General features: G+C 34.2%; 1 protein-coding gene across 1 annotated transcript in view; it reads right to left on the bottom strand.

Annotated features, from left to right (window-relative positions):
- The window catches only part of LOC122801189 (collagen alpha-4(IV) chain-like), a 1,621,248-nt gene that overhangs the window by 1,421,640 nt on the left and 181,767 nt on the right, over positions 1-17,841 (bottom strand). The window contains exon 3 of the mRNA XM_044070748.1: positions 407-452. Within this exon, the coding sequence (XP_043926683.1) occupies positions 407-452 (46 nt within the window). The remainder of the gene's footprint in view (positions 1-406; positions 453-17,841) is intronic.

Raw genomic sequence — 17,841 nt, 5'->3', positions numbered from 1 at the left:
GAAAGTGAACTTTTGCTGAGATAATTTACTTGAAAGACTTTCAGTAATTAGATAACTTTACCAGCCCTCAGGGATGCAACAAGTAAATTAGAATTGTTATCTGGTCGTAGCTTTGTACTGTCTAATATTTATGGCCATGCAACAGCCAATAGAATGGAGGGAAGATAATGATCCATTAGTGAGAAATGCCTGAGCACTTGAAGAGTTGCAGGAGATACCGTTTTACAAACCTAAGCAGCAGTGCCTTAAGTACCTAATTACAAACAATACCTCATGCACTGAAAATTACTCGATGCTCTAGTAAAATGGTTGAAACTTGTCTTCTTTTCCCCTAATACTTGACTTTATCTGTAGACTTTTCAAAAAGGAAATTTAATGCTGCATAATATAAAAGTGAGACACTCACCCCAAATACATATGTGAAGTAAAGGCAGGGTACTATTAGGCACCATCTAGAAGACAAAAGAATAAATATAGGTTTAGTCAAAAGAATAAGACATAATTTTAGCTGCTTGCTGTATATATACAGTTCATTTTGCATCTGTGTACAAGATGATAGTCAAAGTGGAAACAAATATTTTAAACAATAATTTGGATAGCATCATCTGTTTATTTTATCTTAATCACAAGGATTGTAATGTGCATATGGTTTGATGCATACCTCTGAACCTCTTAGATCAAGAAATCTGGACAAAGCCATACATAAAAGTGGGACAAAGGTCCCAAAATAGGGACAAGTTGTAAATATTGCTCTTACAAATTTAGAAAGTTGATAGAATAACAGGTTTTGCATTTGCATGAATTTTTCTGAAGTATATAAAGTCTGAAACTCAAATGACTTGTTATTTTCTAACTTTAATCTTTAATAATTTGCCACAAATTTGCCAGAAAATCACAATTTTATGGAAAATTATACAAAAATATGAGGCAAAAATCTGGACATTCTGGAAAAAATTGCCCTCTGTTACAACTAAAACAGCAGCAATAAAAGTAAAACAAATCCAGACTGACTTAGTGGTATAGAGGCTGGGTGTCAAGCTATGCAGTCAAAGATGGGTTGATTCAGCAGCCTGGTTTCTAGGGGGCTGCCTTGGGGTAGAAGAGGAAAGAGAGGACAAGGTTTGGCTTACTAGACTGTGACTGGCTTGCATTTCTGAGAGAATGGCACATTAGTTCCAATGACCAAAGGGTGACCCTTCACAAAAAGGTAGCACATATGCAGAAAATGTATTTATTTATTTATTTGTAGTTTGTTTGCCAGGATAGTCCATTGGGCCACAAGGAGCCCATTTTCAATGGAGTCCTGGGGAGAAAAGCTCCAGAAAAATACAAATACATAGTACACATTGCACATATCCATTACAGATTATCTCATAGGAATACAAAGTAAATATAAGAAAAGGTCAACAATGATAGAATACATCAGTATAGTTCATTAAACAGTAATAAAAAATGTTTCTTTTTTTTTTACAAAAGCAGCAGCATAGAGTAACTGTTAAGTAGTTGGTCAAATAGTTCAATAGAGCTGTGGAACTATAGGAGGCAGTGATGGTGTATTTAGTTCTAGGAGAGTAGGAAGTGGTATTAGAAGGATTAGGTAGGATGGGAACAGGAGCACTTCCATTGTGAAGTTAGGTGTGAGTGTAGCAAGGTTTTAAATGAGGAGAGACTGCTGGTGATGCGGATAGGAGATGGTAGAGAATTCCAGAGGTGTGCAACAGAGAAATATATTAGGTGATTCCCAGCTGGACGTGTGGGTTTGTGCAATTTAATTTGTTTTTGGGAATTAGATCTTAGAAGTCATTCTGGTTCATGCATTTTAAAGGTAGTGGCTTGGGAGGGACAAAGAGAGGGGTTGTAAATGAGTTTCTGTGCTTGGATGAGTTGGGTATAAGTGAGGAGGTTAGGTAGCTCAAGCCAGTTTAGTTGGTGAAGAGTATTACAATGGTGAGAAATGGCTCTGTGACCTGCTGCAAATTTTGATATCTTCTTATATCAAGAGGAGAGTTTTGATTTGAAGGAGGATTGCAGGTTGGTGAGGATAGATGCACCATATAGGAGTTTATGTTTATCTACTGGCATTTTGCAGGAACACCATTTCACTTATGGCATGTCTTTGGGATGTTTGAGGAAGCCAAAAAAAGACAATGGCAAAAGTCCATGCAGACAAAGGGAGGACATGCAGACTCCACACAAAAGGCACCACAGCAAAGAACCAAACTGGAAACCCAGATGTGGTGAGGCAGTAGCACTAGTCACTGCACCACTGAATCACCCATGTGGATAACATGACTGGGTATACTGGAAATCCAGATGTGGTGAGGCAGTAGTACTAGTCACTGCACCATTAAATCACCCATGTGGCTAACATGATTGGGTATATTTGAAATCCCTATGTGGTGAGGCAGTACCACTAGTCACTGCACCACTGACTCACCCATGCAGATAATATGATTGGGTATATTTAAAATCCAGATGTGGTGAGGCAGTAGCACTAATCACTGCACTACTGAATCACCCGTGTGGAAAACATGACTGGGAATATTCTACCTTAATGTTTGTGAGAATCCATGCCTTGACTGTCCTGGGAGCAGTGTGGGCCCATGCCAGGAGAGGTGATGAGAATGTAAATAAGATGTAGAAAGAAACAGAAGCCTACATATTTTCATGGAACCGATCCCCAACTCTCATTCCCAGTGGGAGAGAATAAATGGGTGATCTAGGAAGCTAGTAACTAGGGATCTTGTGTTTAACAGGGAGACCCAAAGGTGCTTAAAAAAAAAGGACAGCATTACCTCACCACAGAAGAAATGCCACTGTAAAGACAGGGATAAGTGTTATAGGCTGCCTATGAATGCCTCATTTCTTGTTAAGTGCAAAAGAGGGCGCCTTAATACTCACTTACTTTCCGCTACATAACTTGTGTCATCAAAAGTAGTTAGAGCCCAGAGCTAATTTAAATTTATTAGTGACACACCTGCTCATTTCCTAACAACTTTCCATTTCTATTGTAATTTTGTAAAACCTCTATTGTCTAAATCATTATTTAGAATTAAAAATTGAGTTTATTAACATATTCCACAGCAGTTATTTGTATTCTGTCTTCATTTTATTGTATTTCTTGTGCTCATCTGGACATAGACAGAATATGCCTTAGCATAGCTGTAGGGGCCAACTTTGTAAATGTTTTGCCTGGGTTCAGGAGGTTACAGGCATGGTTCAGGGCCTGACCCATAGAATAGGTTAAAGGACAGCCTGTGGTTAAAGGTCATCAACAATCTCTTATTTTATAGTCAGAAGTGAATACTCAGGCAATGACAGAAAGGCATAGACAGCTCTCATGCAGTCAGAATAGCACATTTCAAGGCAAGGGGATTCTTTGGCACATCTTTAGTCTACATTAAGGAACCCCCAGATTTGTTTTCACTGACTGCACATCACGTATGGTACGCCATGAATTTGCTATGAGCTGAAAGAAGAAATGAATGATGGGTCAGAACTACAAACTGTCCAGCAGATTGTCTAATCATACCCTTATTACACACTGACAACGAATAAGAAGATTAACAAAAGTAGAGGCTGTAACAGAACTAATCACCAGTCCATAAAATCAGTCCTGGCAAAAAAAGTCAGATGAAACTTGTACGTTTTGTTAACAAGACTGGCTGACGTTGCGTGCAGATACAAAATCTGTTTCAGTAATTCACCTTAAGGTCATGCACCGCAAGGAGCAAGTAGGACAAAAATAAATATGCATAAGCTATCTCAGAATCACATTTCCTAGCACCTTGTGCCTGGACAGCCATCCCTCTTTGCCACACCCTAATTGCAACTCTGGTTTTATGTATTCCAGTATTTACATAAGGAATTTTAGTCTTTTTTTTTCAAATCTATTGTTGCTTTTAAAGAGAAGACTACTGGCTTATACGCTGGAGGTTTCAGTTGTTGTTGTTGTGTCTTTCGGCTTTTCCCGGTTAGGGGTCACCACAGCGGAACTCTGGTCCGCTAATGATTGGCAGTAGATTTTTACGTGCCGAGTTGCCAGCTCTGATGCACAACCTTCAACGAAGGTATGCCCATTCACGCATGTCTCCACACAGAAGACGCTTTAGCTGAGAATCGAACAGGACGTCTTACTGTGAGGCGACAATGCTACCGCAGCACCACCACTGCAGTAAATTCCACTAAAATAACAAACTTCAGACCAATTACAGTCTTGACCCTCTTTCCAAGATCTTAGAAAAATGTATTCATAAACAACTTTTACAATACATATTCCAAGAAAATCTATTAACCTCTAACCAGCACAGCTTTTTCCCAGGTCAGAGCATAACAACTGCCCTCATTGCCTTTTTGGACCACATTATGAAAGCCAGACATAACAACAGTTTAGTTTCTTCGATCTTTTTAGATCTCTCTAAAATTTTCTGTAGAGTCTCACATACCGAACTACTCTCAAAAATGTCTGCTTTTATGCTTTTCCAGTACAACAGTCACTTGGTTCTCTAGCTACCTATCTAATTCGCTACAGTTACATGGCTCTCCATTGACTCATCTTTTCTCCCAGTTAATACAGGTGTCCCACAAGGCTCCATACTTGGCCATCTCCTTTTTAACATACTTATAAATGATCTACATACATCCTCCCAGCAAGCTACACTTATACAATATGCAGATGACTCCACTGTCGTTTGCTCATCTAATAGCCCTTCCCAGTTATACTCTATCACTCAGCAGGCTTTCAACTCTATTGAAAACTGTCTCAGTGACAATCAGCTTTTCCTAAATCCAAATAAAACAAAACTGCTCTTATTTCTTTCCAAATCCCAAACATACATAAAAGACACCTTCAATATATCCTCTCTTAACAATACTGAAACTGAAGTTGTACCTCATACAAAGTTACTTGGTGTCATAATACATGATCAACTGAAATTTGATCTTCATATTCAAAAGTGCATAAAAACAACACACCAAAAACTGGGTATGTTCTATAGATCAAAAAGATTCCTTACTAATGCCTCAAGAGTTATTCTAGCTAATACATACCTCCTTCCTTCACTACTATATGCCTCACCCATTTTCACCAACATTCAGATCTCCCTAAGATGAAAACCTGAGCTTTGGTACAACAAAGTAGCTAGATTTGCAGCCAGTCAATCATACAACTCCCACCACTGCTCCGCCCTCAGATATTTAAACTGGCTTGAGTTACTTCATACCTCAGGTTCACCCAACTCCTCCTTGCTCATAAAATGGTATACAAATCCTCATCCTGACCAGCAACCAGCACCATTCTTAACCATTTCCTCCCTAGTCACCCTCTTTGCTCATCGGAAAAACACCATTTGAAATCCATAAACTGAAAAAATCATTGCCTTTACTCCTACTCAGTAGTCAAGGTCTAGAACAGTATTCGTATGGATATTAGAGCAGTGCCATATAGTCATATATTCAAACAATCTCTAAAGTGATTTTGCGTTAATTCCTAGCTCTGTATGTTTTACACCAGGCTGACACTACCCGTTACTCCTTCCCTCTCTTCCTTCTTCCTTCCTTCTCCCGTCTCTTTCTCCTGCTCTTCCTTTCCCCCTTTCTTTTCCTCCCTTCTCTTACTAGCCAAAGCACCAGTTACTTCTCTGACAGCTCCCTACTTTAATTCCATTTACTAATCTCCTTGCAACTGCAAAATCTCTTTCCTTTCTCTTAGTCTTGTGCCCACATTTAAAATGCTTAACATCTTTACCATCGGTTATCACTATTGATTGTACTTTACTAGGTGTTCAATATCCTATGACTGTTGTTTAATATTCACTCTATGATTTTCTGATCTGACTTTATTTATCCTGTATGTCGATTCTACTATTTGTTACTGCACTTCATGTGATAATATTATGAAGTTTCTTAACTGAACTATGTATGTTTTAACTTTTCTCCCTGGGCCTCCTCTGAAAATAGGATTCATGTCCAGTTGGACCTTCCTGGTAAACAAATGCCAAATAAAATAAATAAAAATAAAATAAAGTAATAAGAAGCACTTTAGAGGCATAGTTCTTTGAACAAGTACCATTCCTGAAAATCTGAATGAAAGCTCCACACACTTTAATCTGCTTGACTACAGGCCCTGCAACAGCAGTGATTGATCTAACTTTTATTTTGGCCCTCTGGAGCCGATTAACCATTTGTCCTGTCACTGTAACTCTGCTTATTAATTACTTGACTACGTTTGAAGCCAACAGTCATTCTCAGTGTATGCAGAATAAGAGCTTAATTCTAGATATGGACATGTAGTGGACACAAAGTAGAGCTGTGGCTCGCTTCCACAATCTGGTCCCCCTACTGAGTGGACATCTCCTACTAGGTGTCCTGCTTCCTCCAGAGAAATATTAGTTGAACTATGATATGTGCAGCCTACCCCCACTAAAGACAAATGAACATGTTTTGCCTTTTAAATTGGCTCACTTTCCAGCTGCATCCTATGGTTCCCAGGCTAATAAAAGATTGAATAACAGCTGGTCATACTCTGGACTCTATCCCAGTATGCCTCAGAACCATCAGCTTTCTAGCTTGTTCAAATATTTACATGACCTTCTGTGTTTTTATACTCCAGTCAGAATACATTCTAATAGAATAGTAGTATTTTTTTACATTTTAACTGATTATCAATATGAACTGAATTTCGGGTGTCACTATACATGAGATGTAAATGTGTTTTAGAAACTCTCTCCCTTATTCTGGCTAGATCTATAGCAGGGCTACATTAATTTTGCGGTTTTACAATAGATATACATACTTGTGTTAGCACTTCCATGCTTCTTAATGTTTTTTCAGTTATTTTAAGTAATCATTAGATGCAAGTTACATTGTAAAAAAACGCAGCATATTTAATTAGTAAACAGGCACTTTTTTGGGGGGTAGGGGGGGCTAACATTGACATTCTTCATAGTATTCATTGTCTGAAGTGTTGTTAATTGTTTTTTTTTTCATTTTTAGTAGGTTTTGTGATTTTTAATTCTGATATTTTTCTGTATGCATCTAAATGTATGCTTAATCCTTCAAGTAATCATTCTTGTTCCATGGTGAAGTCGAAAAAGGTGATTGTTTCTTGGGAAGCTTAGAAGCAATAATCGGGAAGAACAAGAAAGTCGCAAAAAGTAACCACCCCCCAAAAAAAGAACAGAGTAGAATGAAAGTCAATTTAAATACTTTCCTGAACTCCCAAAAGTAAAATAAACACAATTTCTCCACAGAAAATATAGTTTTAAAAAAGTGTGCTCTTGCTTAAAAGTACATAAAGGTCATGAGATGCTCAAAATTACTTTTTCCTTAGGTTAAAATTAGTTGTTTCTCATATAAACTCAGTTTAAACAACTTTAAAAGTAATGTAGAAGGTTTCACCCCAAGGGAACTTATCTGCTCAGCAATGGAAGAGTGTTAGCCGACTGTAGATCCTCTAAAGCCTGCAGAGTAGCAGGAAAGCTCTGGGTGGCATTGAGCCCATGCCTGCCTTTTTAATCATCTCAGCTCAAGATGACTAATAGGTTTGGGTACATGGAAAGTGTACTGATGCTTTGGAAGCTAGCCAGCTGTTATATCCTTAGCAGGATATAACCCATACAGCTTAGGCTGCTGCAATCATGATTAACATTAAGAACACATTGATATTTTACCATAGTTTGCAGAACTAATGTTTGTGCTTGAACAAAACTGCCACTGCTTATCCATCTTCCTTGTCTATCTGTGTGGTAGAGTTGTTTAAAGCATCGCAGTCAGGCTATAAAATATCTTCATTTTCTTTGTACCATACATCTAAGATATTTCCATTTTTGTAGTGGTCTGACCTCCCGAAATACATTTAATGTATCAAATCAAAAGAATTACACCTTTTCAGTAAGTGACCTTTTTGACTACTATTCTGATTTTGATAATATAAATAATGTCTGTTATTAAATTATTCTTTTGTCAAATTTAAACAGTTTAACATAAATACTAACTATTACTTCAGATTAAGTATTAATGAGTATGCTAACCATAACATGATGATACAGTACCACTAATAACAGATGTCATAAAACATATGCCAAAGTCCAGAACTGCTCTTGTAATTAATGTTTCCATACTGGTTTCATCATATCTAATCTGCCCTAACAACTGCCTCCCCTTTGCCTAGCTACCTTGCAATGGACTACACCAATCACAAGGATGACAGGTGCAAGCTTCTTATAGGACTGATCTGAGGTGCAACCAGGTAAATTGCCAGTCACCAGTGAGGGGAGGAGTTAGGAAATGAAAGTGAAGTAAGATGACAGACTGAGATGTTTCTCAGAGAATGAATTAAACAGGGTGGGACTAAGGGAAAGTGCATTTAATAGTTTGCAGAGAAACATAGTTGCCAGGTGGAATTAATAGAGACCAAGAACCTAAGCAAAATGGAAGATGGTGAACAGGAGGGCAAAAAGGCAGAATGGGCAAGAAACATTGTGAAAAGAAAAATAAGAAAGATAGTGCTATGCAAATGAAGGAATTTTTAAGTCAGAATGGTAAAATAGAAAAGGAACTAAGAAAAGCTGTTTTGAGATGGAAGAAAAGAAGGACATCATATTTGATAAAATAAATGTGCTGGATGGGTGAGAAATACGAGATGCAGATTACACCTCAGACTTTATAAGGCCATTTGAAGGCCATCTAAAGGAAAGAAGGACAAATGGGACATTATTGTTGATTACATCTACACCCACATACTTTTTTTGAAACAGAAAACAGGGAAAAAGTGCTCAGATATATATTAATTTTGTTCTGCAATGTAGCTTAATATTATGGACCACAGTTTCACCTGTAGGTAGGAAAGGTGACCAGGCAATGAATACTGAACAAATGACTGTGCCCTTGGAGTGAAAGCATAAAAAACAATGTGACTAACGTTACAGTGAGTGATTTTGTTAAGCTTTGTTATTTCAAGAAGGCAAAAGTTAGTCAGAAACCTGAAGACTAATACTATGTTTTATAATGCTCACTGCTTTAGCGACTCCATGAAGGAGATAAACAGCCTTCACTGCACGAACAATTAGTTAGAACTTGGTCCATTAACTGGGGAGCAACCCAAGAAATTAAATGCTAGGGAATAACATTTTGTTGTAGTGGATGGAGCATGATGACTGGAAAAATTCAAATTAATGCCATTACAGCATGAGACCCAATCTTAACAAATGTTAAGCACCTCTTACTTAAGTTGTTAAGGTTGGGTCTCATGCTAGGCAGTCAAATCTGCTAGTACTGACTAAAGACAGAGGCAGAATGAAAAACAGATTTGTTTCTACCTGATGTCTGTACACGTAAGGTGTCCCTTCCTCTCATAAACTTAAAAAGTAGGTAGAATACAAGGATATGTGCTTGTTTGCATTTTCTAAAGGATACAAAGTCTGAAACTCAAATTTGTTTAGTGATTTCAGCCTCAGTGATTTGTCTAAAAAACAAAGATTTTATGAGGAAGAGACCAAACATGAGGCAAAAATCTGGACTTTTGAGATACATGGCAAGGTGAGTGTAAACATTAAGGGACTCTGTTACACTATCTTTCTGACAGCACTCACTAAGTGCTTTATGGCTTTGAAAGTTGATAAAACACTTAGCTGTTTGCTTTCCTGTAACTAGAAGTAGTGCATGAAGCAGATAAAGCTCCATGCACAACAAAGAATTATGACTTGGTCTCTGGTCATAAACTTTAATTTTATGTTCTCAATGTGGATGCCAAGATTCACTCCGAGAGTGAACTTCTCGGCATCCATGTCTCAAACACAGAATAAACATGTTATGATCGGTAACCAATCATAGTCCTCTGTGTTATTTATATCTGCTTATTTCCTGACTTTATGTTAATTTAACCTTTCATTATGTAAAGTAGTTCTATTTGATAATTATATCTCACAGTAATATATGTAGGTCCACAAAATATTTCACTAATATTTTACTGAGATTATACATTACAGTCAATTTAGTACCTCTCTAGCTTACTGATAGATATATTGTCTGTAAAAACTTAACAATATTCACTCAAAATTGAATCACTACTCAAATACTTAAGAGAGGTAAGCTGTACAAAGTCAAAAATATCACCCATCTCAATTCCAAGATGGTCGCCGGCTAGACTGCTCTCTATTCACTCTGCTCCTCACTGATATGTAATTACCACCTATTTTTATCAACTTTTGAGTGAAATTTCTCCACCGTTTTTTTACAGAAAGTTTTTTTGATTATATTCCTTCACTTTGGGATTACTCATCTTTCGTAAAAGGTGAATTTTTGGATTATTTTACCTCAGAATAATCTTTGGCTTCAACAGTCTTTGGGCACGTGCACTCTACAAGCTACTCTCTGTGTCAGTTTTCCTGCTTTCACACCTCCAGTCTGGGTATGGCTGGCAACTCAGACTCCATGGATACACAGACAACCAATGCCAAATTCTCTTCTATGCTTTCTCCAGAGAAGGACACTGGCTCCAAGAGACTTAGAACCGCTAAATCATCTACTGAAACCATAAAAGTAAGTGCTAAAGATAAAAGTGACTCTAACTTTCATTTAGAAGACTTAAAAATGGCATTACAACCCATTCAGAGTGCTATACAGAATTTTTCTGATCAATTCACTGATTTTGGTAAAACTTTAAAACAGATTAATGAAAGAATGGATATACTTGAGAATAAGTATTTAGCTATAGAAATAAGAGCAGAGTCTATTGAAAGTGACTTAAAATTTAAAGATACTTTAATTGCTGACATACAAGCCAAACTTCTGGATTTAGAGGCAAGGAGTCGCAGAAATAACATAATAATCAGAGGATTGCCAGAATCTTATGAAAATCAAAATCTTGTTTCTGTGACTAAACAAATATTTGAGACATTACTTAATTGTGAAACAAATACAAAAACTTTAACTGTAGAAAGAGCACACAGAGCCCTGCGTGTCAGACAAGACTCTACTTCACTTCGGATTATATATACAAGATTACTGGACTTTCAAGACACCCAACGTATTTTAGAAGCAGCCAAAAGCAAAAAACATCTCATCTGGAATAAACTTAAATTGACTTTTTCACAGGATTTACCAGCACTAATAAAATTAAACAGACAAAAACTATCTCCATTCTGTGCAGACCTGATTAAGAGGGGAATAAGATTTAGGATGCGTTATCCTAATACTCTTTCTTTCAACTATAATGACAAGAGCTATGTGTTTACAGACCCGAAAGAAGCAAAAGACATTTTTTAAAAAATATTCAAGACCCTTCCTGCTAATGACACACAAGAATAAAACTCCTAACTTATGTAAGTACATTTGATGTTTTAAGTTAGTGAGCTATCTTTTAATAATATGATTTCTTGAATATTATTGAATATCTGTCATAGTTATGTCATGGAAAGAAAAACATAGATTTTTTGAGTGTGAAACAGATGTTCTAATGATTCCTGGAGTTATCGCAAACTTAAATATTAATTTCCCAGTACATCACGCCTTTACAATGTACCAGTATCAACATGGCATAGTTTATTTGAAAAAATACTGTTTTTATCCGTCTAAGAATACGTCATCAGAATGGAGGGAATAATATCTGGTCTCTCATGCTGCATAGCGTCACCAATCTTCACTGAATGCCTTGGATTTATCTTCAGAATCATTCACAAGCCTTTTCCCTTGACTTTTTCTTTCACATTGTCATAGCAGCGCTAATGAATTGCAGTTCTGTCTATTCTGCTAGAATTGCATTGCTCGTGCTGCATACCTTATGTCTGTTGTCAGGTTTTCAAAGAGAAAATTATAAGGGTTGTAATCTGTTGCCCTTGGATGTCTGCTTGCCCAGAAGAAGATTTCCTGACTGCCTGAAGTTGCGCATCTGAAAAGCTGCTGATTTCTATCTTCGGAGACTGTATTTTGACTCTAGCAGCACTGTTTTTTTCGTAAGTAAGTCATTTTCTCTCTTGCAGGTTGGGACAGTGTGCTTCGAGAGTTATGGGAAGCCTCTTTCTCATTCTATTCTGGCAATATGTGCCATGGAGGCGTTTATGCCTATATAACTGACTTTTAAATTAAATATATTGTTGAATACAATTTTAATACTTGTTTTAAGCTATGACTCTTTCATGTAGTTGGCGCAAAATAATTCTAGTATTTAGGAGATGGTTTATTTAAAATGTTTAATAGTTACTAAATGCTGATAATTTCAAATGACATTTACAAGATGAAATATATTGCTAATATGCTGTCGTAGGTATATTGGATTAACTGTGAAAAATATGTAACCTTATGCCTATATAGTTTAAGGTATATAATTTATGTTATAAATATATTCACCTGCATATTTTTGATGACTATATGGAATGTGCTTGGGTGTAGTACCATACTTAAAAGTTATGTGAAGCCCTTGGTAATCATTATAGTTTACATAAATGCATCTTCTCATATTATATATACACTCATGATAGGTATTAAAACATCAGCCTACATATCTTATCTATGTTTTGTTAAATAATATCTGACACAGGTGTTGTCAAATATATTGATTGACCTTTTACTAGACTTGTTGAGGTTCTAATTACCAATTAGACTCTAATATACTCGCGTCATACAAATTGATATTGAAACTAGTAAAGATGATTAATCAGGAATATAATGTTTATAGGAATTGATATTACAAAGTAATATAGTATATCTTTAACTGTGAAGATTTTAAATTCTTAATAACTTTAATCCTTTTTGGTTGGAGACATATTTGTATTTTACTATACTTACACTTATGATTTAACATGTATAAATTTAGTATTGTTGCATTAATTAAGTTGCTACATTTCTAACATTTCATTTCATATATTTACACTGTAGTGCAAGATCAATTACATATTTACTTTGGACATAATTATATTTCACTTTACAGGTGTTTTGTGAGTACATTTTTGAATAGGGAATTTATATGTCGGACATCTTGTGTTTGGACAGTTGTGTAAATATGTTTAGTTTTGTTAATATTGTTATAGTCCTTTTCAGGACTTTACTTAAATTTTCTTCACTTATGTATGTGATTTTGGTAATTTTTTTTACATTAATTATAATTTTTTCATCTTCCCTGGGTAGATAAGTTATGGTGGGTAGGCACTGGGGTAGGGAAGAGGGATATTTATGAGATTAGTGTTAAATCTACATTGAAATATTCATCTATAGATACTATTTGTTATGTTGAGATAATTTTGGTTTAATTTCCTTATTTATTCTTTATTTACACACAAACAATTTATATTTCAACATCTTTTATAACAGACTTTTAATAACTAATAATTGATTCCTGGAATGTAAGAGGGATCCAAAATAAAGACATGAAATCCTTAATATATAATTTAATGTATAAATCACAAGCCAATATATTTTTTTTGCAAGAAACACACATTCCTAGGGATGATTGGGACAAAGTAAGAAATAAAAAATGGATTAAAAAAAATATAGCTTCAGGGGACACTTCTATTATAATCAAACAAAAATTTCAAGGATCTATTATTGAAGAAAAATATGATAATGAAGAGATGGTGCTACTTTACTTCTTCCATACACAATTTGGATAAACCTTTGCTGGTACTAAATCTTTATGGCCCTTGTAGTAATCAACATATTTTTATTTTTCAGATATATAATATCCTTTCTTCCTACAAAGATCACTTTGTTATTTTAGGAGGGGATTGGAATGCTGTAATTAACCCAGTTATAGATTGTACAAGTTGTTCATCTTCTCATAATCAACAAGCATCCTTAGCTTTGGAAGACTTAATATTAGAACATAATCTTATAGACCCTTTACAATTCACTAAATACTCAAATAAAAATGATATTTATACCTATTATTCTAAATGCTATCATTCATGGTCCAGATTAGATTTTTTTCTTATTTCAAATTCTCTTTCACAGTCGTTAATGGATCTCACTACTGAACCTAGATTTCTCTCTGATCACTCTAGAATCTTAGTAAAATTAAATCTAAATCTTAACCCTAGTCATAAATTTAATAGGAATACCTAGACATTAAATAATAACTTGCTCTCTAATGAATAAGTTAGTAAATAGTGTATAGATATAATTCAGGAAATGGAAAATGATTTATTCCTTATGATAAAGGCATGTAAAGCCAGGTTAAAGGGGTATGTTTATTGGTAGCTGCATATCTTAAAAAGAAATTTAATAGTAAAGAAAGATCTTTAAAACTGAAAATTCACTCTCTTGAAAATCATTATAGATTAAATCCGGACCCCTCATATGAAAAGCAGATTACAGACTTTCAAAAGGAACTTATTTTATTACATCAAAACAACCTTTCAATATTGGAGCAAAGATTATTAACCACTTACTCAGAATGGGCTCAAATTCCTTCCAAAACCTTGGCAAGAATAATTAAGAAAAAATTTGATAGATCTAAAATTTTGCATACAATATAAAAAAATATATAACACAGACAAGGAAGTTTTGCATCTCTTCTCATCACTTTATACAGAGTTATATTCCAAATCTTCCAATTCTATAGATAATAGTTATATAAATATTTTTTTAAGTTCCATAAGATTTCCTATTTTAAATGAAAAACAGCAAAATAGTCTTTCATCTCCTCTTACTCTTTTAGAAATTATGGAATCAATTGATAGGCTAAAACCCAGGCCCTGATGGATTTACACCTAACTTTTTAAATAATTTAAAACAGTAATTGCTCCCCTTCTTAAAGTGTATAACTATATAAAAATAAATGACATATCTGATCTCCACTAGAATACTTCAAAAACCATACTAATTCTGAAAAATAATAAAGATAAAACTGATCCCTGCAATTATAGACCAAATTTCATTAATCAATGTAGATATTCTTCTTGTTAATAGATTGAAAAATGTCTTATATCAGACAGGTTTTATGTCCCATAGACATGTTTGGGATAACACCTTGACTTGAATCCATTATACATCTTACATATGCATTGTGTTGAATTTTCTGTAGACTATGTCCTGTTTTAATTTCCCTCTACATTTTTGTTTCAAGAATCCTTTACTAGATTATATAAAAGAATCCTTTACTAGATTATATAAAGATTACTTTTAACCTGTATTTGGAACCTTTACTTTTGTACATATCACAAAATACATTTCACAGGATTCCTAGGATTCACAAATAATTTATTTTTCTCAGCTTTCAAACTCATAAAAATAATGAATTCTATTGAGAAATTTTCACTTGCTTTAACTCAAAAGACTCATATTTTCCCTTTGAATCATTTGGCTCATAAACCTTACTTATTCCCTGTTTCTCATTTTCATATTACTTACGGGGTTAAATATCTGGGTATTCATATGGAGCATAATAGTTTATCCTCATTTCAAAATAACTTATATAGTATGGTCAACAATAATGCTAGACATGCGTAGATGGGAACTTCTGAATTTATCACTTCTAACAAAAGCTGCTATAATAAAAATGAATATCCTTCCTAAATTTCTTTCAAGTCAGATCAAATAATTCAAATTTTTTGACAAAGTTAAAGAATTAGCTAAATTTTTGGGTTTCCCAAGGCAGTTAGGATTTCTTATTCTAAATTATCAACTTCTAAAGATAAGGGGGTTTCACGTTTACAAATTTATCTTTATTATTTAATTGTCCTGACAAATAAACTTTTCCTTTTCTAGAATGATATCCACAAAAACAATACATCCAATTGGGTTAAGATTTGGCATCAATATATCATATCCAAAACATAAACCCTGATGCCATTCCATTCATATCTACTGATAGCATGAGCACTCTCAAAAATCATTTTTCTTAAAACATAAGATCAAAGCATTTCAGAAATTATTAAGACTTATCAAAATGGATAATATACATATACTTCAACCAATCCACCTGAACCCAAATATTAAATTGAATAATACATCCTTACAAATTATCCCCTGATAAAAATATTAAGATTTGGACATTTCTGAAATATAAGGACCTATCCTTGGCTGATAGGAAGATGCTGAAGGTCAACTGTATATATACCACAATACTAAGTCATGTAAGGGATGTGGTTATAAATTATTGTGATCTTACTAAGCCAAGAGAACAGGATCTTAATAATTTAGAAGCGATAATTAAAACATTATCACTACCTGAAAAATGTTGTCAAAATCTTATAACTTATTAACTAAATTAATACAAGATTCGCTCATATCTTTTTTTTTTTAAATCACAATCCTCAATTAACAGATAACCAAAACTTTTGGTCATTAGAAATACCCTGGATTACTCCTTCAAGAAATTGGTTTATACCCAACTGATGATTAATAATAATGCTTACTATACTCCTTCCAAACTTAACAAGTTTGATGTGAACAAATCTCCGTCATGTCCTTGTTGCTCCTTTACATGATTTTTTATATTTTTTGGTATTGTCACTTTTCACATAAACTTTGGACTTCCTTGAAAGTAAGGTTACAGAAAATGGGGTATCAAAATTGCAAATTAATCATATACCTATAATTCATTTCTCTAAATTGGATACACATGTGCTCGTATTCATTTGTTCACTCATTAAACTGTACATTACCAAAAATTGGCTTGACCGCACTAAGTTAAAACGCCTTTAGAACAATGACATACTTGTATATTTCTGCACATAAAACTATGTGGAAAAGTCCTAAGGAAAGGGTTTTAAATAATAAAGTTTTAGAGAAGGTCCTCTTCATTATTAATAATAACTAATAGTTATCAAACTTATTGTCACAATATAATATCAGGATTTATTTACTTTTATACTTCACTTTCTCATATTGACTATAGTCTCATTTCATCTTTTTTTTTTTTTTTTTTTTTTTTGTTTCTTGGTTATCAATTGTATATATTGTGTATATTGTTATATGTTGTTATGTTCTCACCTTCATGAGTTGTTATACATTATTACAAGGTGTATTAATTTAATCAACTACTATATGATGATATTCATAATGTTTTGTTGTTTTGTTTATGTCATACTTTACAAGTCAATAAAAAGATTTTTGAGACAAAAAAAAATATCACCCATCTCACTTAGCATTAGAATATGTCGAAAGGCTTAATCAAAGTTTGCAAATGTTGTTTAGCCAAGTCTGAAAACATTTTATTTTTAGACATAAGGTTAACATTTGACAGCATTGGCCAAAAATTTATTTACAAATAAAGAAAATGATCAATGTTTTTAATGTCTAATAATCAGAATAAGTATGTGGTGTAAACAAGGAGCTAGTGTGTAGGTAAAATTAAGCATCAAAACACCAATGTGTGCTTTATGCTTACACATAATCTGGGGCTCAGTTTTTGTAAATAAAGTAATTTCATCATATATATATATATATATATATATATATATCTACTGCTGAAACATATGAAAGTGTAAAAACAAAGAAATGACTTAGAAATAGGAGATGAACCTACTAGTTAATTAGTACTAAATGGATAATCATTCAATTGTGATTTAAATTCACTGATTTTGTAATCTCTGATCACTGTTCACAATAGGAAATCACTGTTGCTGTGGTTTTTATTTGCACACCTGCAGTAATATCACTATCCATGGTCTCTTCCCATTTCCTCATGTCTGTGCACCATTGAATTGATATACATAAGCCAGCATATGGAGGTGCATGAGGTCTTGCCTCCTGCAAAAAAGCTTTTTAAAAGAATTCATCATGGGAATAGTTCAATCAGATATTTTAATCCAGATGAACCTTTGCTGAGTTTTAATTGATGAGATGTAGGGCAAAAGCACTGAAAGGAAAAAAAAACAGGCTTACTATTGCTATCCACAACACCAC

This window comes from Protopterus annectens, chromosome 4.part1 (genome assembly GCF_019279795.1).
Source record: "Protopterus annectens isolate FY-2018-M chromosome 4.part1, PAN1.0, whole genome shotgun sequence".
Taxonomy (NCBI): Eukaryota; Metazoa; Chordata; order Ceratodontiformes; family Protopteridae; genus Protopterus; species Protopterus annectens.
This window is presented reverse-complemented; position numbering and strand designations above follow the sequence as displayed.